Source organism: Glandiceps talaboti, chromosome 21, assembly GCF_964340395.1.
Source record: "Glandiceps talaboti chromosome 21, keGlaTala1.1, whole genome shotgun sequence".
NCBI classification, from domain to species: Eukaryota; Metazoa; Hemichordata; class Enteropneusta; family Spengelidae; genus Glandiceps; species Glandiceps talaboti.
Genome location: NC_135569.1, coordinates 5,949,749 through 5,972,601, shown reverse-complemented (window position 1 = coordinate 5,972,601; position 22,853 = coordinate 5,949,749). Strand labels below are relative to the sequence as shown.

The 22,853-nt window shown below is 37.8% G+C and overlaps 2 protein-coding genes across 2 annotated transcripts; both read left to right on the top strand.

Annotated features, from left to right (window-relative positions):
- The first annotated feature begins 406 nt into the window (after positions 1-406).
- Positions 407-10,824, top strand: LOC144451764 (uncharacterized). Its single transcript, XM_078142666.1, has 8 exons — positions 407-473; positions 614-710; positions 1,338-1,441; positions 2,378-2,533; positions 3,460-4,042; positions 4,805-5,737; positions 5,771-6,579; positions 6,634-10,824. The coding sequence occupies exons 2-8, from the start codon at positions 635-637 to the stop codon at positions 10,822-10,824; spliced, it is 6,852 nt and encodes a 2,283-aa protein (XP_077998792.1). The 5' UTR covers positions 407-473; positions 614-634.
- A 9,371-nt stretch (positions 10,825-20,195) lies between these two features.
- On the top strand, positions 20,196-20,756 carry LOC144451763 (sperm-specific protein PHI-2B/PHI-3-like). Its single transcript, XM_078142665.1, has one exon. The coding sequence runs from the start codon at positions 20,196-20,198 to the stop codon at positions 20,754-20,756; it is 561 nt and encodes a 186-aa protein (XP_077998791.1).
- The last annotated feature ends 2,097 nt before the right edge of the window (positions 20,757-22,853 follow it).

Below are 22,853 nucleotides of genomic sequence, written 5' to 3'. Positions count from 1 at the left end.
TATCTATTTATTTACTAATAGGGAACTTGCAATCCAGACTGAGCATGCTCAGACGCAATTGACTATGGGATTATCTGTTGTTATCGTAATACCTAATCTGGAGCTACCGATAAAATAAACATCCCACAATGGTCAGGTTGACAATGGATTGATTATTGTGGTTATAAACAATGTAACATTATTGTTTACAATACTATTTGATTAGTATTCATTATCACATGTCCCATGATGCAACATTCAACATGGCGGGTTTGCAACTTCCCTATTGACTCTTGATCTTAGTACTATCTTAGATTAGTTCTTTTGTACAGTAATTCACTAAAAAAATTCTTATCTGTCTTTTTATTTACAGGTACCTTGTATTGAAGCATGGCAATATGATACTCTTGTAAGTTCTGGTGATGAGATATTTTATATGAGTTCTCTGTCACTTATTTGAAGGCTGTATACACCACTAATCAAGGCCACTGGAGGTATGTGAAGTTTTGCTTAAATCTTATGCAGGTCATGTTTCTGTCCTGTACTCTCAAATTCTTTGACAACATCTTGTGATCCTGTTAAAGTTTGACAATTGTGATAAACATTTGTATGATTAATATTTCTCTTTCCCCAGGACTTGCAACAAACCTCAATTATGGAGGAAATGCCTCAGATGAAAACTCCTGCCAGTGTGGAGTTCAGACCATCAGAGGTTGAGGAGGGCAAAATAGGTGAGTGTGCATCATTACTTTGGTATTACACTTTGTGTTACATCTCTTCCTCAAAAATAAACAAATCGATTTCAAAAATAAAAGCCTGGAACTGTATTATACTTGTACTTAAGTTATGTAATGTGTATATCTTGACTGTATTTGAAACTGTGTCTGTCTGTGTCTCAGTCAGTCAGTCTGTCTGTCTGTCTGTCTGTCTGTCTGTCTGTCTGTATGTATGTCTGTTTGCTGCCTGCCTGTCTATCTGTCTGTCTGTCTGTCTCAGCCTGTCTGTGTGTCTGTCTGTCCATCTCAAAGTATGTAATGTGTGCGTGCATATCTATCTATCCACCCATCCATCCATCTATCTATATATCCATCTATCTATCTATATATCCATCCATCTATCTATCTATCTGTGTCTGTCTGTCTGTCTGTCTATCTATCTATCTATTTATCTATCTATCTATATCTATCTGTGTCTGTCTGTCTATCTATCTATATATCCATCTATCTATCAATCTATCTATCTATCTATCTATCTATCTATCTATCTCTAACTATCTATCTAAAGTATTTATTTACATATCTATCTATCTCTGAACTATATTTGTATAATATCTTTAATCTTTATCTGTCTCTACATAGGAGTTTGGGTGAAGACAATGATCAAGGAGGGTACTCAGTTTGGTCCATATGGAGGAGAGAAGAAGAAAGTTACTGATCATTGTGACCCATATTATTCCTGGGAGGTGAGGTGGACACATTTAAAAGCTTTTTTTACACATTTCAAATAAGCCAATACAGCATAAAGCATTCATCTACCGATGGAGAGTTTACCCGAAATATGAAACCAAACGTACCAGTGATGTCTTCATGATGAGAAATAAAAGAACAATTTTATATACTAGTAAGCCATCAGACCAGAGTAACTGTCATGGTATAAAATATATAAAAAGTAATTGCTGCTATGACTGTGATAAATAGCAAAAGTAACTAGTAATGCAGTCCTTGTCATTCAGTCCTTGTCATTCAGTATAATTAGATATCATTCCCAATATTTTTCTTCGTTCAGCCAAGGAAAATATGAGTGACCTAAGGAGCCTTGTCACTGAGTCGCTAGATGAGAGTAGTTACAAACCCTTATGTCGCCAATATTTTCCAACTGAATGAAGAGAAATATTTGGGATTAATATTATTATACCTCCTCAGGCATAATTCATGAAAAATCGGGGAAAATAATGGCGATTTGGAACGTTTTGACTCATATTTCGAGCGCTGCAGAACCAGTGGCGTAGACACAGGTTGTTGTGATGTAGAATGACTAGAGTATATATTAATCCATATTTTCTGTTCCATGAGAATATCTTTGCACCTGCATGGTATTATCCTTGGCATTATGAAAAACAATTCTCTGACAAAAGGCATGGGCAAGATAATCGTGCCTGATGGATACCTGTGTTGGGCACATGCCTCACAATTATCGTACATATGCCATTTGTCATGGAATTGCTATTTGCTAGATAGTATATGATCCTGAATATTTTACCCACAAACAAACGTCATTAAATTGTTTGGCTCATGGACAAATAAATGTCAGATATTATGTATGATAACGAAACTTGAGACATGAATTAATTTTAACACTTCATCAATAATGAAAACAAAAATAAAATGTTGTTATGCAGATTCGAGGACCCAAAGGAAGAAGACTGTTCTGTATTGATGCTGCTAATCCTAAGAAATCAAACTGGTTGAGATACATTAAATGTGCTCGGTATAATGAAGAACAGAACATGATAGCACTGCAACAACAAAAACAGATTTATTACAAAACAATAAAGGTAAATATATTCACATGCAGTTGTACATAATGAGGGAGCCTTCAGTAATTACCGGGTGGGGTGGGGAATTAAACCTAGTATGTTTTGTTTTGTTTTGTTTTGTAAAACATGATCCTCCCTCAATTCTATTTTCTAAAAAGTGAACCCCACCCGAACTACCCGATGTTGCAGCTTTTCACACTGCCTTATGTTGTACCTTTACTTGATGGCCAGCTTGGAAACTGCAGGTTGCAGCCTCACTGTTGCCATTTGTTTCTGAATGGCTAAAGTCCATGTGCATTGAGATCTGAACCATGATTGTGCCCCTTGTCAACTCAGCTGTAAAATTGGGGACCTGGTAGAAGCGAGGTTGCAACATGAATGCTTTAATCTGCTTATATGGGCCGCAATGAATTGTGTGCTCCATGGGATTTGATGTATAAAGAGTGACTGTGCCGTCATAGGTCTATACCAGGATAGTAATTGTAAATTGCACAGTGTGGGAAAGGGCTATATAAAAACCAACATTATTATTGCTAATGTTAATCTTTACGGCCCGGATATGGGTTTTGCTGACCCAGGTTGTATGGCAGAAGGGTCATACTTTAGGAGAGTCCGTAAGCAGTACTACGGAGGTCCACAAAACCCATATCCAGGCTGTAAAGGTTTTATCATGTAGTAGTGTGGAAATATCATTTGAATCACTTAATAAATTGGCAATGAAATATAATTTTATTTGCAGAAATATCAAAATAGTGCAAAATTAACAAAGCCAAATCACTGAGCGAACGGATATCAATGAGTGCACCACTTTCCATATTTGGACAAAGTGTGCTGAGCCTTGATACAGAAAATTATTGCCCAGGTTCGATGCCTGTGCTCGTCATTGGATTGCATTGGATCGATATTGGGTATGTGATAATATATATTCTTTACTTTCTTCACAGGATGTAAAAGCTAATGAAGAGCTACTATGCTGGTTCAGTATACGCACAGAAACATTAGAGGATTTTGAAAGAGCTGAAGCAAATGCTAGTGAAGAAGAAGAAGAAGATGATGATGATGACGATGATGATGAAGATGATGATGATGATGATGATGATGAAGAAGAAGAAGAAGAAGAAGTAGTCCAGACTAAAACCAAAGCCCTACCCACTCTGCCTACAGATAAAGAAAGGAAGAAAACAGATAGCGTATCAAAGCCTCCAAAGAAAACGGAGAAGTCTAAGACGAAGACTACTCCACCTCCAAAGAAAAAGAAGCCTTCTACAAAGGATGAGAAGCAGGTTGTGGATGGAAAAGGGACAACAAAATCCAGAAAACGAACACAGGAAACTGATGTGAAAAAGGGAAAGACTGCTGATATGGGGAGGGATATGTCTTCAAGTAGAAAAAGGAGAAAAGTTGAGTTACCAGCTGTTGAAAATAGAAGTACTACTTCTAAAGAAGACAACCAGGCATCAGAAACTAATGATGAAGCTGATAATGAAGAACTACCCATTCTTGATAAGACAATTGATGATAACACAAGTGTACAAGGTAAGAACTAGACATGTTATATCTTCAGGGTCAGATAAGCGTAGTATTTTATTACATGCATATCTGTGGCATGCATGGGTTTACAACCAGTGACAGATAAGCGTAGTATTTTTAGTACATGTATATCTGTGGCATGCATGGGTTTACAACCAGTGACAGATAAGTATTGATGAGTGTAATTGATTTATAAACTGTGAAAGGAAGTCAAAGAATTTAGTTAAATAACACTTGGCACACCATGCTGTAAGTATAGAGACAAGTATTACATTTCATCCATATGATAAGAACAGTTTTTGACCTGTTCACATAGTAGTTCACATTCACAAACAAATGTCAACTTCCTTCTGGCATTTCATGCACACATAAAGAGGCCATAAAACTGTTCTTATCAAACCATGAACTAGAGTATAAGCCTCTGTTATTCCAACATGCTGTGCCAGGAGTTATAAATCCAGTTCATTTGTTTACTTCCCCTGTTTGCAACAGCTCCCCTGTGTTGTTTGGTAGAGTCAAACTGAACTACACTCTTCTTACTTACAACATGGTAAATTTAATCAAACCTTGAATGAGTTCGAACCCCGACCACAGTGGTAAGAGACAAGTGGTTTGACCACTTCGCCATTGACAACCCCTTTAAAGTATGTTTCATAAGTATATAAGAATATGTATATGAACCTGAAATAATGCAAAAAATGGCTTCCATACATGTATTTGCCATATTAATGATGATCTTACATATTATTGTTCTTACAGATGAAATGGGAGGGGGCAGTGCTGAAGAAAGTGCAGACACAGAAGGAGCAATGCCAGTCCTTGAGAAGATGTCTCAGGATAGTGACTCTGAAACGGTAGATGAGAAATCAAGTGTCAAAAGTAGTAAAAAGATAGCAGAAGCTGACAGTACAACCACTGAGGTAGATGAGAAAAAAGTGAGAGTTGCGAAACCAGAAGTAAACGAACCTGATGAAGATGCTTGGGATGGTATTGATACTAGTGAAGAACAAAATAATGCTATTAAGACAGATAGTAAAACAGCTGATAGTACCATTGAAGACTTCTCAGCTGAGAAAAATGGCGATGATGAAAGCGAGACAAAATTTGGTGAGGGATTCTCTGATAAAGGAGAGCGAGTGTACCTTCCGCCACAGCTAGACAAATCTGGAGAGCCAGTTATCTTCACTGATGTCAAACAGTTCAAGTTTGATATAACGGATGAAGATATAGTACGTGGAAAAAGAAGGAAACCGATGTACAAGTGTAGGCTATGTAATTGTATGGTGGAGTATGCTCATAGTTTGAAAAGGCATTATTTCAAACACCATATCGAAGACAAATACAAACATATGGCTCCTGTAGTTAAACCAGTGAAGATTGTGCATAAGCGAGAGAAGATCAGAACTCGAGCAGCTAGTTCTGAAGAAGATAAGTTCAGGAAGGGTGTTAATGATGAATCTGATGATAGCTCACATGTTCAGAGTGAGAAGACTGAGAATGGTAGAGATAGGCTTGAGAGTACTGATGGAGATGTCCCAAAAAGTGACACCAAGAGGATGAAGGATGAGATGAAACGAGAGGATGATACTGAGGAACAAATGGATTCTCAGGATGATGAAGAAGAAGACGAGAGTGAGAATGATGGACTTGTAATTGATGAGGATGCAGGGATGGTGGTAAAGCCAGCTGTTGGTGGCGGTGTTGGCGGTGGTAGCAGTGGAAAAGACAAACCTGTGTACCCCTGCACTATTTGTGGAAAAGTGTTGAAGTCGCCAAAACGTTTGAGTAATCATCTACTGACCCATCCCAAGCAGAATACAATGGAGTGTCCTAAATGCAGCCGTACCTTCCTGTGCAAGCAAGGATTAGAGCGCCACCTATTGACCCACACAGGAGAAAAGCCACACCAATGCAGATACTGTGGTAAAGCTTTCAGTACTACTACAAACGTACGCAGACATGAGCGATTGCATTCCAGAGACAAGAAACACCCCTGTGATAAATGCGAGATTAGTTTCATTCAAGCAAGTGATCTTCAAAAACATTTACGGAACGAACATGGAGATGTGGAAGATTATAGTTCCTATGCAACCGATGATGTGCCTTCTGAAGATACCTTGGAGGAAGAGGAAGAAAAAGTGGTTATAAAGATACCCAAAAAGAAAATAAAAGTGGAGGATGGTGCAGCTCAACATGATGAAGCGGAAGAAGTACATTCATGTCCTTGGTGCGGAAAGACATTCTTTAATCCGACAAGTTTGAAACGTCACGCCAGTCATGCCCATAGAGGGGTGTACAGCAAACCATCAAAGAAGCAATACAAATATGGCAAGAAAGTAGTCAGTAGTGATGAAGAAGAAGAAGAAGAACCAGACGGTTACGTTGAAATGACTGGCCTATCTGACAGTATCTCTGAAAACCTTAGCAAGTATTTGGATGGTAAAATTCATACCAATCAAGAGGAAGAAGATGTGACCGACGGACAAGATCTGACAACCAATAGCACCAATGTTGATCACCTAGACACAAAATTAGTGGCACAGAGTTACAGGAGTGGTTACGTCTCTGATTTTGAGACCTCTTCTCAGGGTAGTTCCAGTTCCAATATTGTACCACAGACATCAACATCAAAGTTTTCTCCACATCAAGGTAAGAAGGCAGCACGTGGACCTTATGGAAAGATGAAAGTAACCGGTAAAATGAAGACTGATGGTGGTGGTGGTCATAGCATCTTGAATGCTGTGTTGACTGAGAATGCAAAGAACCGTTTTATGCCTGCAATCAAAGAACATGTACAAAAGTTAGTAAAGAGTGGTACCAGTTCAAAGGGCGGTGAGGGACATCGTGGCAGACAGAAAAGTAAACCTCATAGATTACCTTCTGCTACCAGTCCATCATCAACAATTTCTTCGTACAGTGGAGCAAGCAGTTCTCCAGGTGGACTGGATGGCTCAGAAATAATGCAGCCACCAAGTCCCTACACACGGCCTCCCTACCAAGGCAGTTCTGGTCCCAAAGACTGTGGTATCTTCAACAAGAAATCATCAACTTCCTCTACATCTCAGAAAGCACAAAGTCAGTCTGCTATGGGTAAACCTCACAACCAGGCTAAGTCACCAGTACAGAAAAGCCCACCATGGATGACAATGGGTAACAGAGGCAGTGTCACTCAACCACCCACACCAGCCCACCAAGGACCAACAAGACCTGCATCTAGGTCTCCTCGTGGACCATTCTTCAAACCTAGAGACACCAGTGGTAAAGGTGTGCTACCATTAAGTACCAACTCACCTGGCTCTCCACAAACTAGACCAGCTAGACCAAGTCCAAGTTCATCACCTCTAGGCCTTATATGTTCACCTACATCAATTACTCAAGGTTTAAAAATGAAAAGTCCTGTTTATAACCCATCAGGATCTAGTAGTAAGACATCAAAAACAGCACAAAGAAGTCCAGTTCATGGTTCAAAACCAGCAACGCTAGGATCACCCGGGCGCTCATCATCAGGGGTGGAATCATCAAAACCCAAAACAAAGCTAACTATCTCAACATCCCCATTGTTCTCTGTATCCCATCCATTGAAAAGACAAGCACCATTTTCTCCAGAAGTTGATGACGTATTGGATCTAAGTGTGAAGAAACCTAAAACAGAGGAAAAAACACCAGTTAGTACAGCTATTAAAGATGTACAGTCTGTTGAGCCAGTTGTGTTTGATCCTGACCAGCCATTAGATTTGACATGTGGACCACGAAAGGCTGGCACACGAAGATCTTCAGGGAGTGTTGTCGCGTCTAAGGGGAAGGCGGAATCTTCAACTTTAACAAAGACTGGTCTATCAAGCCAAGTAACTACCCTGTATGCCAGATCAGAGGGTCTTCTTGCACGTGCTGGTATGTCATTAACTAATCAAGACTGGGCTAACCAACCATTGTCGCCAGGCAACCAGAGTGATGACCATTCAGAGAGTATACAGAGAGAATTATCATCACCTACACTGTCTGAGGGAGTCATGTCATCACAGGAAGACCTTGTAGATCTACTGTCTGTTAGCAATGAGAAGTCATTTACATGTAATGTGTGCTCAGTTCCATTCAGCTCTATGAAGGATCTTCGTCAACATGTCACAATGCATGCTGGTGAGTGGAAATTCAAGTGCGAGTTTTGCGTTCAGCTGTTCAAAGAAGCTAGTCAACTTACCCATCACAGGTTAAAGAAACACCGTGTAGGGAAGACATATGTCTGCTCTGCTTGTGAGAGGGAATTCACCTACCTGTCAAATCTAGAGCAGCACCAGGTTGACATGCATCCAAACATTAGATGTACATATAATGAACTTGGACCAGGTAGTCTGAGAAGACACAATTTCACTGATCCTGCCAAATCAGCTGTGCCAGTAGAGACCCCTGCAGGGACTGCTGAACAGAATAGAATCAGTCAGTTGATAGAACAAGCACAGAGTCCAACTTTTTTGAAGTTTTCCCCCAAGAAATCAGATTCTAATGAGTCACCAAGGAAACCAGTCAATCCACAGAGGAATCATCCATTCTTGGGTCTACGACCAGGTATTGCTTTATTAGGAACAGCAACAGTAGAAAGTGCTCAAGAATATGTCAATTCTTTGCCGACAAATCAGTGCACTAAGTGTGGAAAGACCTTTGAGAATGTTACTGCATTCCACAAGCATATCTTTATCTGTGCTGTTAGAAGCCCTGGTCAAAAGAGAAAAAGAGGACCTGGAAGGAAAGGCCGTCCACCTAAGATTCTAGGCCTGCTCCCAATTAGAAAGTTTGAATTTTCCAAGAAATTGAAGCTGAAGGCTCTGAAACAAACAAACATACTGAGTAGAGGATTCCGTGCAAGACCAGGTCAGAAGTTTTACAATCCTATGAACCACACCAGACGCAGGGAGAAAACTGATCTGCTAGATACATACAAATGCCAAGCCTGTGAGAGAGAGTTTAGCAACATAACCAAATTGGAAAGACATATGAAAGTCTGTCCAAACCGAGGCCAGCTGAGGAAAGAAAGTTTACAGAAAACCCTGGAGAAGATAGGAGAAGGGTATGACGAACAGAGCAAGCAGCTTCTACAGCAACATCGATGTCCTCACTGTACTCGACAATTTACCTATCTACAGAGTTTGAAGAAACATACAGAAGTGTGCAACCTTAGGAAAGATGGCGGGGGAGGGAGACTGATTGCAAAGAAGGCTTCTGGGGATAAAAACAGTGGCGGTAAAATGCAAAAAGGAAAGAAAAAGAAAGGAATGAAAAAGGGAGGCAGGAAGAAGAGAGTTCGAGATGAGACTGTGACTGCAGAACAGCTGATGATGATGGAAATCTTAGGAGATAGACCACCTAAGAAGAGGCAGTATAGGCATAAAGCAAAGGTGGCCCAAGTACAGCCTAAACCTGTATCAACAATTGTAGCAGTTCCTGTCAGTACAGCCATTGTGAATCCAAGTGCCTCTATGGTGGGCAAAATGGAATTTCCAAAATCAAAGTTTCCAAGATTTGAAAGTCCACCTGGTACAACAATGAAAGTGGAAAAATTAGATGATGGCACCAAATTACGTTTTGTTAATGTGAAAAGTGCAGAAAGTATCCTGGAGAAGAAACTCAGGGAACACAAACAGGAAGATGGAGCTGGTGCAAATAAAGCCAGCACTTCTGGAGTAGTGAAAACTTTGGAGTCAAATGTTGTTTATGATACTACCAGTAAGGAAAGTAGTCATGCTGATGTCATTGACCATGATACCAGTTCTGTAGATAGTGATGAGCTGCCATTATCAAAATTAGTAGAATCTGCTGCCAAAAAGGAAAACAAAGTAAGTGAGGCACCCGTTAAGATGTCTTCTCGTAACTCGCCTGTTAAGATGTCACGTGAGTCACCCATTAAGATTTCTTCAAGTAAGTTGCCAGTTAAGATGTCTTCAAGTCAGTTGCCAGTTAAGATGTCTTCACGTGAGTCACCTGTAAAGACCTCTTCACGTGAGTCACCAGTTAAGACGTCTTCACACGAGTCACCAGTTAAGACGTCTTCACATGAGTCACCTGTTAAGACATCTTCACACGAGTCACCTGTAAAGACCTCTTCACGTGAGTCACCAGTTAAGACATCTTCACATGAGTCACCTGCTAAGATGTCTTCATGTGAGTCACCTGTTAAGACGTCTCCACGTGAGTCACCTGTTAAGATGTCGGCACGCGAGTCACCTGTTAAGATGTCGGCACGCGAGTCACCTGTTAAGATGTCTTCACGCGTGTCACCTGTTAAGATGTCTTCACACGAGTCACCTGTTAAGACCTCTTCACGCGAGTCACCTGTTAAGATGTCTTCACACGAGTCACCTGTTAAGATGTCTCCACGTGAGTCACCTGTTAAAACGTCTCCGCGTGAGTCACCTGTTAAGCCGTCTCCACGCGAGTCACCTGTAAAGACGTCTCCACGTGAGTCACCTGTTAAGATGTCTTCACGCGTGTCACCTGTTAAGATTCCTGTGAAGACACCAGTGAAGAAACTTGACGTAGAACTGCCGAAAAAAGCAGTTGTGCTACCTCCAAAAAAGGAGAACGTGCAGTCTGCAGAACTACCAGAGAAAAAAGAAATTAAAGATGTTGAGAATTCCAAACAAGAAACAAATAATGCAGACAAGGAAACAGCCAGTAAGGAAGCTGAAGCAGCATCCAAACATCTCGAAGATAGTAAAGAAACTTCAACAACAGAACAGAAAGAGTGTGAAATGTTGAAAAACGATAAATCTGAAATATCTGAATAAAAAAATTACTGAACTGTATATGTAAACTTCAGTAGAAAAAATGAATTATTTCCAAATTGAATCAAGCATTTGCATTTATTGGTAGATTTTAATGTAGAATGTGCCTCAGAAATAAACTCTTGAAAGCATTTCTGTTACTTTGTTTAAGATACTCCATTTAATCAACACACAAAATATCTGGTGGCATGGTATAAAGTGGAGATTAGAATCCAATATGGCCATAGTTGATTCTATCGAAAAATAAAAGATTGACAATTTTCTTAAAAGGTTTATTATTTCAAAAGGACCACGAACAATCTTTGTTATATCACAGGTTGGAGAGAATTGACAAACTTACATTTTCATGAAAATGTTTCCTTGAGGCTCATTCTACACTAAGCAACTCTACTAATACATTTACTGTATATACTATCAATAATTCTCCAGGGTGCCTAACTTATAAATATATAAGAAAATGTGGTGTTTTTCTCTTCCTTTTTTTCATGTTTTTGGTAGCTTTTGTAGTCTCCCACTATTCTGTGCATCAGAGTCTCAAATCATTATGGAATATTACTTCTAGCATTGTGCCTTCTGTCAGAAATAGCTTCAGTGAAAACCCAGAGTCTTCATGTAAGAATGAATGAGCATGGATTTTGAGTTCAGGGTTATATATATGATTCAAAATTTGAGATGCATTTTCAAAAACAATTTTTGACACCGAGAGTAGAAATTTTCATTTTAATGATGAAGTATTCATCTTGAACTATCAAGGGTGTTCATAACCAAGAGTCTAGTCATGTGGGATTTTTTCGTTCTTGCTTTTCCCCTAACCACCTAGCATTTTGGCCAGGTGGGGATGTACAAACTACACAAAATCAAATTAGTGTTGAATTGAAGCAAAGTAGAAAATTAATACCATCAATGGTAGCATATATCTGCAAAGAGAAATGATAAATTGTGGAATTAACAAATTTACAAAAGGAAGTAATAAAACATTTATTTAAAGACGGTAATCTTGAATAGTGGCAAGAACTGTCTAGATTTGGATAAATTACTAGAGTTGGTGACATCACAACTTTAGAATTAATGTTTCTTTTGAGTATAGTCTAGATAATTTATTTGTAATGAATTCTATATATACAAGGGTGCCCAAGCATTGTCTTGACTTTAGTGTTAAATTTTTATTTAGAGCATGTTGCGTAGTGTTGTAGTACATTTCTTAATGTTGAAATATTCAGATTCTTAAAGGGAAACACTACTCCAGGAGATAAGAGACATTTTCGTAAATGGATTCTTGAGTTATTTCATGATTTTACATCACCTGTAGTTATTTGTAATTTCATAGAAACATTAAGTTAATCTTGTGCCTTTGTAGAGTTTCTTTGCTGTGGGCCCAATGAATCATGGGAGTCAGCAGAAATAATATATTCATTATTGAACAATGAATATTCATGATATGTTGTACACTAAAGGGAATAAGAACTTTGGAGTCAATGTAATGTTTCTCTGAAATCACAAATAATTTTAGGTGATGTAAAATCATGAAATGACTCCAGAACTCATAGTTTATGTAAATGTCTTTGTGGCATCCCTTTAATAGCGTACTACTCAATAATACGAATTTTGTCCACATTGTAATAATCGAGACCAATTCATAAACTGCCTCTGAAATGATCTTACAAATTTGTCATTTTCTTGTAAAGATCATTGGCAAAATATAACAATGGATCCAATTATCTTTGACATGTTAGTCAAATATAGGATATTGTAAATATTGAGTAAAAGATATTGGATTTGAAATGTATGAATAACCAATGGTTCACTTGGGTAATATATGATATATCCCCTGTGGTAAAATATATTTGTATTGTAGGAGAAACATGTGAAAATACTATGTTACATATAGTATATTTCTACACCATGCAAGGTATAGACCTTAATGTGTTTGAAATACAATGGTACATGCAGTGTGTCATTATGAAAAGACAGACAATTTTTTTTTTTTTTGAGGGGGTAAGGGAACACCAATTTTTTGGTGGTCCAAGCTATTTCTGTGTGTCAGTGGCATATGCAATGTTAAGGAGAGGACACTGGTCACCATATTGAAAGTGTTAGAGGAACACCAACATTTGGTGTGACAAGGTATTACTGTGTACCAGTGGCACATCAAATTGGTGATCAGGAGAGCACACTGCCACGTTCTGATGCATCACACAGTATTGCTGTGTGCCAGTGGCACATCAAATTGGCTTTGAGGGCGTATTGGTTATATGTAACAACACAACAGTGGGTACCTGTAGGTAGTAAGTAGCCAGCATGGATTGATCTGATCTATGCTTACAGTCACAGGACGGTGAACTAACAAGAAATGACCTGTTGTGGCCAGCCACCCCTGGATAATAGAATAGTCCATTGTTTATTAAAGTGGCACAAGCTGAGTTTATAAGCATATTACTCAATTGAAAATACTTACAAAAACCACATTCCATTGTATGCTGATACATGTCTTCTATAACATTACAATTGTATTCTGGCATGCTTAGAACAGTTGATTGCATAGTATAGATTTCCTGAACATTTTCTGATATGTATGATAAATTACATCGTCAGATCATTTATGAGTTATATCTTAATTCTAGGTTTGAGTGGTGGTTAAGTGTACATCAGTATGTACAATACTGCAAGTACCTTTTAAAATATGCTGCAAAAATTATGCCCAAATACGTATAAACTTGGCTTATACCCCCTTAATGGAAGACTATTTGTATGACCACTCAGCACACTTGACATTATATCAAGTTAATTAGTAATATTTAAAGTTTGGTTTGGTGATCCAATAAACAATAAAATTTACATTTAAATAAAATAGCATGAGAGATTTGTAGATATGACAAATGGTAAATTAGAAGTAGTATATGTAAAGAGGAACAAAAGTCACGCTGATTTTACTTACGATACATTTTTTTATACAAGAAGTAATTGTCACTGGTCTTGCATTGTGCAACCTCTCAATGCAGTTATTGAAATTGTTAAAAATACTTTTAATGTTGGCAAATCTGGCTTAGAAAGGCCTGCTGTACACTGCTGGGGCAAGGTATTATGGGTAATAAAGAAAGTTGGGAGCTTTGTGTCCCTTGAATCCTTGCCCAAACAAGTCGGGGTTAGTTGTTCCAATTTTTATAACTATGGAGAAAGGTTGCCCATGCATGTTTGATGGTAATGACATTTCCTAGGTCGCCTTTTACAATTTACATCATCAAGAAATCCAGTTTAGGAAAAACCAGCCTCGCCATTGTTCCCCTTTAACCAGTCAGTTATGAATAAATTATAGAACCTGAAATAAAAATATGTGAATATGCAAATCATGATATTCAACAAAAAATTTCCAGATTTATTTTAGATTTTTTTTATAGTTTTATCTGTACTTTATGCCATTTCCTGCTGCAATGGTGGACTATTTTCTGATGCGGAGGACATATGAATTTATTGGTTAATTAATGGTTAGGTGCGGGCTGTTGATAGTTCAGTATGTTGTAGTTTAGCATGCATGTCAACAAATACACGTGCTCCAATATAAAGAATTTTTGAAATTCATTAACAGATGCTGACTCAGTACTGTTTTTTTGTGTTTTTTTTGGTGGGGGGATGCCACGCCAAGAAATAACGGTATTTTCATAAAATTTGGGTTCTGTAGAGTAATTTCATGATTTTATATCATAAATTTCACTCAACTGCCAAGAAACACCAAATTGAAACCGTTGTAGCAGTGTCTCAAGGTTCCTAGCAGACATGCATATGTATTAGATGAGCAATGAATATTCTGGACTATCTGAAGGTCTTGCGCACTTGGGAACCCAAAAGTTAATGAAACCATCTTTTATTTCATGGAGTATTGTTCCCCTTTAATACAAACATGGTTCTTAACTTCATAGGAAGATGTTTTTTGATATTGAAAATTTAATATCTGAACTCTTATCATCCAGACTTGCAATACAGGTGATATTTTTTCTTTGATGCTGTAAAATAGAAATGAAATAGTACAGATTTTCTCTCCCGAGATTATTATACTTACATGGACAAATAAATTCCTGAATTTGCTATTACCCGAGAAAAATGAAGGTATTTTGTCACAACTCGTTGAATTTAGCAAAGTGACAGTTGGTCAAATCTAGTAATGTAGTTTTGTTTTATTTGTGGAGCTTCTTTTCACGATTTTGCCATTATTTTTTTTCTTTTTCTGCCAAAATCAAATACCAAGGAAGTGTGTATTTATATAGACTTTGTATTTTGCAAGTGTAAGATCAAAGCAGAATGGGATAATTGTTTGCTTTGCAATGGAAATTCAGTTCTTTGGAAATAAAGTGTTCAATGACCACTAAATATTGCCGTGTGTATTCTTGCTTTTTAAAAAGGCGAGTTTAATAGTTAAATGTAGGATAAAAAAAAAAAACTAAATTCTTTTAGTGTGTGTGTGTGTGTGTGTGTGTGTGTGTGTGTGTGCGGGGGGGGGGTGATGGGGTGAACCAGTCTAGTTTTCATCCAAACAAAAACAATATTGCTTTTACATGTAATGGTATCTGTTTTGTACACCTATAAACACATTTCTTGAAAATGTTCGATTGAGACGTGGAAGAACTTTCGCGATAGTAAATTACATTTAAATTGTCAGTAAACGGGTATTTTTCTCACTACATGCTGACTTTGTATTTATAGTACTATATACTATTATACGTACCGATTTGAAATTGATTGTGACGTCTGAAACAATTATTTTGGCGAATGGAGTTAGAAAGGGTGGGGATCGGAGGCCTAACTACAAGAATTTTATTGTTTTATCCTATATTTAACTTGATCTCGCCCCTAGCCTAGCCTAGTTCAGTTACACACTAATGACGGCTGGTACCGGATTAATAAGCTGTCTGATGTCTGGTCATGTACATCCGTTTCATATTAGTGTAAAAACTTGCTCTGTTTGATAGTAGAAACTAATAAGAAACTGTACGTGCTAACAAAATTGAATACAGTTTTTGCGACATTTTGTCTACATGAAGTGAACGTGTCGCCATGTAGACAGCAAAACATGCGTGTGTGTGTTTCATTTCATTCAGATAAAATGTAGCAAGAAATTGCGATTTTGTTATACTAATGTGAATATGCAGTTTCTTATTGGTTTCTGTGTATTTTGTACCAAACAGAGCCGGTAAACATTAACATGAAATCAGTGGTGTTTTGGATTTTGCCCATGTTGAATAATGTATGCTAAAGAAGTTTAAGTTAAAATCGTGAATATGCTAACAATTCATGATTACCCCATGACACGGGTCTACAGTCAGCGGCACAACCGGCCGTTCTACTTTTCCAGCTCCCTGAGGAGTATACAATCCATAGCTCAGCTTCAGTAATTATGTGTGCATATGATTAAAACATTCACATTGCAACTGGGGCATATAATCGTGGTTCAAATCCGAAACTTTAATCATTCAAGAACAAACGACGATGACGAGGATGGTATCAGTAACATGGAGATTTCAAGCCGACCAAACCCCTTTCGATCGAGCATCACGACATAACTTGGCGATGGACTGTTATAAGATATTCACACAGCAACTACACGTAATTTCGATAATGGTTTATTGGAGTGCTAGGTGATTATATTAAAGAACCCGTTTTAGTTGAGTTTTGTTGAACAAAACGATAAAATATAGCAATGTGAGTGAGAATGTTGCCAAGCCATGCCAAACGACGTTTAGTTTACACTTGATCTGAAGGGTCGCGAGCTAAGTTTACACCTGTTTAGGCGTAGTTTACGGTTGCATATTTACGTAGAGAATGTGGTCATGTGATATGTATAGTTCGTGATACATGCCCCGTTACGTGTAATCTCAGACCACTGTAGTGGCCTGAGGTGTAATCGACACTTACGATAAAATACCAGTTATGAAAGAATATGTAAATGTTGTGACACATCACGTGCTGTATATGTAGAAGTCGAAAAACACTTCTTATTATAGCCCCCCCCCCCCCCCCATACGACAGACATAGAAGGGAACTTCTCTTTTTTTAAATGAGAAAGTAACATTACCAATTTTAATACACTTCCAGAAAAATGCATCTGGGACAGTTCATCAAACAGAGCAATTCAAAACGCCAAATCCACCTCAGAATTTAGATACATAATTATATAACTTTAATTTATGTTTGAAATGTACTCTTCTTTTCATCGATAGCTATTTAGACCTGGAATTCTATTTCCATGCCAACGGTTTTCTTTAAATTGCTGAACTTGGCTTGCCCGTGCGAAATTCTCATGACTCATGTCCGATAGAATTTGTTTCTTTCCGTTGAAAAAACCTAATTCTCTATCAGGTCTCGTGGTTTCTACCAGATCGGCAGAGGGGAAAATCTAGTAACCAGGAGCTAGGGAACAAGTATTTCGGCATTGTGATAATTCAGCACAATATATATATCAAATGTGCTTAACTTACTTAGTTGCTAAGTTACTGAAAATGTTATGGCGAAATACTATACCCTTCATAAGTCACCTTGTGTAATAGAATTTGTGGTGCCATTGTTTCAGTGGTTGTACGTGTAGATGCTTTCCTTATACAATAAAACATCATGATGGAACTTTGTCGCGTGGTGTTTCGGAATCCCCAGCTTTTCGTGTTATGCTTCGGTTGTATTTCCCCAACAGCGGACTGTATGGCCATCGTTGGGATGGGCATTGTTTGGGACGCGTCCGGGTCGAATGGTATTCTCTTAGGAAGTCCAATGTGTAATGTAATATAAGGTCCAATGCCTAGATGTGAGGAGGGCGCTCGACACGCCACGCACCACGTGCACCGTACAGACTAAACTTCAAATCCGATCACTGTCAGAACACAACTAGAAAATATTCATCGTTAATGTGTCACCTGTTAAGAGTAAATTTGTACTGACATGAATGATTTATTACAGTTTGCATCTCTTTGCACTGTGCTGATTCTTGGCCCTATTTCAGTTATTGTCATTTATATGAAGTTACCGAAGCCTGGTGACTCGTCGTTGATTCTGCTCTAGAGAGCCTATCTAATATAGATTAATACAGGATTGGATGTAATCGATAGATTGGAAAGCCGTCGACAAGTCTCTAGGTAGACTGAAAGATCAGCCGTTGTGGGCGCTATTCTCACCCCTTCAACAAGCTTAGGGATGATAATGATCCTCCCTTCCCGGTCATGTATTCTAGGCTGAAACCTAAATAAGAAATGTCTGTACTTGGAGGGATAGAGTGTGCAATGCTTGGAGGAAGAGCAGTATACTGTTAACCTAGATATTGTCACTGCTACAAAATTTTGTGACTTTACAGTTTTCAGTTACTTCTCAAAGACTAACTTTTACTAATTACCAGACTGGTACATTGTGTTCATGTATAAGAAGACATTTTAGTCACTACTTAATTTTTTTTTTTTTTTTTTTTTTTTTTAGCGAAAATAAGTCTTTGGCGAAAATGTCCAGGTTCAATTCAATTAAGATTTATTTGCATAAATTAGGCCACTGACCTTTCGCTACATTTCATAGGTTCAAAGATTACTTGACAAAAAAAGAGAGAAATTTCACAAATAAGAACACTGTACACAAAGGTAGCAATACAAAACAAAAATTACATTTCGCTATTATTTTGTCTTTTCTTAAAGCTTTTGAAAATAAATTTAGCCAGTCCAATGGTTTCATATCTGTCTTTTGTCTGCATAAGTTTAATAAAAGTGTAATAGGTCCTGTTTTCTAGATGATGGGGTAAAATATATTTGGTTCGTAATTCCTCAGAGTATGGGCATGTCAAAATAAAATGAAATTCATCATCTACCTCACTTTTAGTGCAAAATTTACAAATCCTCTCATATCTTTCTAAAATGTCTAGGTTAACAGTATCAATCATAAATGTAAGAAAAACGGAATTGATTTGTACATACCTTGAACTCAGAGTGTGACGCTCATTGATAAATATATTATGATAAAAAATGATCAAATATGTAAAAAACAAACAAACAAAAAACAAAACAAACAACAAACAAAAAAACCCAGAAAATATATCAAAAACAACGATAAAACGCAATAAAATAAAATTTTGAATTTGGTCACTGTCTTGTCACCGCTTGTTTATGAAATCACGTCAGCATATTATAACAAATGCTGACTGATAGCAGAATATTGAGTAAATCTAAACTGAATTATTTTATAGAAAAATATATAATAATAGCACTACTTTAAATATATTATAATTCTATGTATGTATGTATGTATGTATGTATGTATGTATGTATGTATGTATGTATGTATGTATGTATGTAGGTAGGTAGGTAGGTAGGTAGGTAGGTAGGTAGGTAGGTAGGTAGGTAGGTAGGTAGGTAGGTAGGTAGGTAGGTAGGTAGGTAGGTAGGTATGTATGTATGTATGTATGTATGTATGTATGTAGGTAGGTAGGTAGGTAGGTAGGTAGGTAGGTAGGTATGTATGAGATTGTTGATACTACACTCTGACCACTAATGGTCTACATCACCATTTTAGGACCACATGATCATGGTGATCTGTTGTATTGTCTGAGTCATGTGAGTGACAGTAGTAAAGTCTCTGTGTGGTGAATTCGTTTACCAGATTTTACCCCATTTGTCTTTGATAGTCCGTTGTTTCACATTATCTTGATGTTCTTAGTATATGGAATTAAAAATTTGTACCGGACAGTTTTTTACACACTCAAGTTTTATGCCCCATGACATACCATGCGTTCTTTGCACAGATCGGGGAGACGTGGTTCCCGGGACGTACCTCCATACACATATCGATAGAACCGACGGCGATCGTGTACGATCGATGTCTTAGTATGGATTGAAAAGAAAAAATCATTCGTTGTATAGAAATGTTGATACTTCGGATCGAAATCAAAACTTTACACTCAAATATCATGCACTGCAACTTCCCAATAGTTAGTTCAGTGTCATGGCCGTACTGCTTGGAGGGAAAATGGACTGTCATTTGGTATATGGAGTCGCCCACTTATAATTTGACCTGTGTGTTTTTCGTCCACATTGGCGCACGAAATCCAATTTTACTTGTTTTAACATCTCCATGATATCGATTTCTTTACATCAAACTGTAGCCAAGTATACAATCTATATATACTGCATATCGAAAAACGATTTTCAAAATCAGAAAGTGGCAAAAATCGCGCGAGAGTTACATGAAGAAACACAAATACTCATAGTAAAATGGCCAAGTGGGGTTTAAGTGCACTCTTCATACCATTGTTTCCTCCGACGTTCGCAATGGGTAGATAAAAAGGCGCTCTTTTTGAAGTGTGGACATTCGCATTGTGACTATCTTATAGTAAACACACAGTGACTAAATATTTCAACATGGCTGATTCCGCTCCTGCTCCAGCTCCCGCAAAGGTAAAGAAGACGAAGAAGGCTGCTGCGCCTACCCACCCCAAAACTTTGGATATGGTGGTAGAAGCTATCAAGGCACTGAAAGATTCAAAAGGCAGCTCCGTACAAGCTATCAAAGGTTATATCCTGGCTAACTATCCAACCGTCAGTCCATCTCATCTCACTTCCAGTCTTCGCCGTGCTCTCAAATCTGGTTGCGACTCTGGTAAATTGGTCCGCCCTAAAGGCTCCACTGCCAAGGGTGTGACTGGTCGTCTCCGGGTCGGCAAGGAAGCCGAGAAACCTAAGAAGAAGCCAGCAAAGAAAGCCGCACCAAAGAAGAAGCCAGCCAAGAAACCAGTAAAGAAAGCCGCAAAGAAACCAGCCAAAAAGGTAGCTAAGAAGGCAGACAAGAAAAAGACCCCAAAGAAAGCAGTGAAGGCTAAGAAACCAAAGAAGACACCAACTAAGAAGGCTGCCACCAAGAAAACACCCAAGAAGGCTGCCAAACCAAAGAAGCCTAAGGCAAAGAAGGTTGCTAAGAAATAACTTTGCAATCTCCTTGCTTCAAACCCAAACCAAACGGCCCTTTTCAGGGCCACCACATCCTCCGAAAGAGCATACCTTGTAACCTAACTCGTCATTTCGTTTCCCGTGTATATATATTGACCTATCCACTAATCAAGTTACTATCTGCTATTTTACAAATCAGAACAATGCACTCTACATGTTACCATTGTCTATAATGGCGGCAAGTAGCGGCTATATGCGCATATGTTAGCTCATTAGTGTGAAGCTGGCATTTATGTTCTCTGCCTGAAAAGTGAGTCCCTCCATTTTTATGTGCCCTTTTACTCCCCTTTCATCGGTTTAATTAACATTGATTACGATATGTTAGGTATCCATCACAGTGCACGTGTTCTATTACAAACCAAAGACATTCTTTTTCACTGTGACTGTCATGTGTGTGCTGTTTAACAATGTGTCCACAACATTCCCCTTTTAGGTTGTCATTTTGCTAGGCCGTGTCCCATGTCCAGCCACAGGTATTCTGTACTGTTTGTCACAGACGTCAGTCACATGCTGCCCCAGGTTATGCCAATGGCAAACGGGTGTCCGTCCTATCGACATGTCATGTCCTTGTGTATTTAGGCAAATTCTCTAGATAGGCATACCCTATACAGACCGTCCACCTATGCTATTACCGAGTATGAAGAGAAATTGCCAAGAGGTCATGTGTACGGTTTTCCATGTATTGCATTGTGCTAATGACCTTGGGCATTTGTAAAATCAGTGGGTCAGACAGACACACACATGCACATAGCAATGGAGCACATTGTGTGTATACAATAGCAATGGAGCATAATATACATGGTACACACCATTACGTATTTACACTGTGTTCAATCCGATCGTTCAGTATTTGCATTGGTATAGATTTTATCACGGTGGGTGATACTTCCATGATGTATAATGTTACAGGTGTGCACGTTACGTTCACACGCTATCTTCCTATCCAAAGTTTACGTCAGATATACTAGTAGATATTTTACTAGGAAGAACAAACTTCATTTTTCTTGATTTGAAATTTGGAATTCTATCCTCCCTTGTGCTGCCGTCACTGTTGCAGCTGAAAGGAAAGTAAGGTAGTGAAACTGTCGAAATCACAGTATGCAAATAGAAAACAAAATATAATGTGATGGAGCAAAATGTCCCTTCGCGAGAAGCAAAAATAATATGGATTGAAAGTTCAAGTTACCGATGAAATATATAAAATTTTATAACTATTTTATATATATATATATATATATATATATATATATATATATATATATATATATATATATATATATATGTATATATATATATATATATATATATATATATATATATATATATATATATATATATATATATATGTGTGTGTGTACTCTATATCGTGTAAAATGTCTATGCTGGCATAAACAGCGCTCAATACATATGTATGTAGAGCGGTGTAAATAACACAAGCAAAATACACAGGAGCCGTTACAAAGTGTTTCATGCTATTGCGATCATCAGACGACACATACACACACGCATATATATATATATAATTTTTGGAAAATTTATTTATATGTATAGTTTTATTAATATGTTTTATAATACCAAAAAAAAATGAAAGTGGTTTAATGTAAATATTTACTACTAGGTTGTCTATATATACATGATATACCTGGAATGATACTAGTATGTCGCATACGTAGTAAATTTAGGTCATCTTGCGTAGGCCAAATTATGTTTACAATTAATATTTTCATGAAAACTTTACCATACGTTTTTTTCCATTTCTATACTTGTGTACATTTGTGTAAACACCAGATGTCAGAACGTGTATTGCATCGATTACACTGCTAAGACTATAAAGATATCGGACATCCATTCAGAAGGAAGCAACATTTGTACAACAACAGGGGGGGGGGGGGTTCAGGCTTATATAAGTAAATACTTCCGATAAACCTCAGACAACGAAACTGGTATGATAATAAACATACTAACAAAAAATATATGTATGTATTGTGTGTGTGTGTGCGTCTGTCCGTACGTACGTATGTATGTATGTCACGTCGATGAAATATCAGTATTAAAACATATGTATACAATACG

Bases quoted from the DNA above. Each gene is read 5' to 3' on its own strand.
- LOC144451764 (XM_078142666.1), top strand. From the start codon at position 635: ATGGAGGAAATGCCTCAGATGAAAACTCCTGCCAGTGTGGAGTTCAGA. The intron at 2,534-3,459 runs GTAAATATATTC...CTTTCTTCACAG, and splicing joins TTTATTACAAAACAATAAAG to GATGTAAAAGCTAATGAAGA. The intron at 4,043-4,804 runs GTGTACAAGGTA...TTGTTCTTACAG, and splicing joins GACAATTGATGATAACACAA to ATGAAATGGGAGGGGGCAGT.
- LOC144451763 (XM_078142665.1), top strand. From the start codon at position 20,196: ATGGCTGATTCCGCTCCTGCTCCAGCTCCCGCAAAGGTAAAGAAGACG.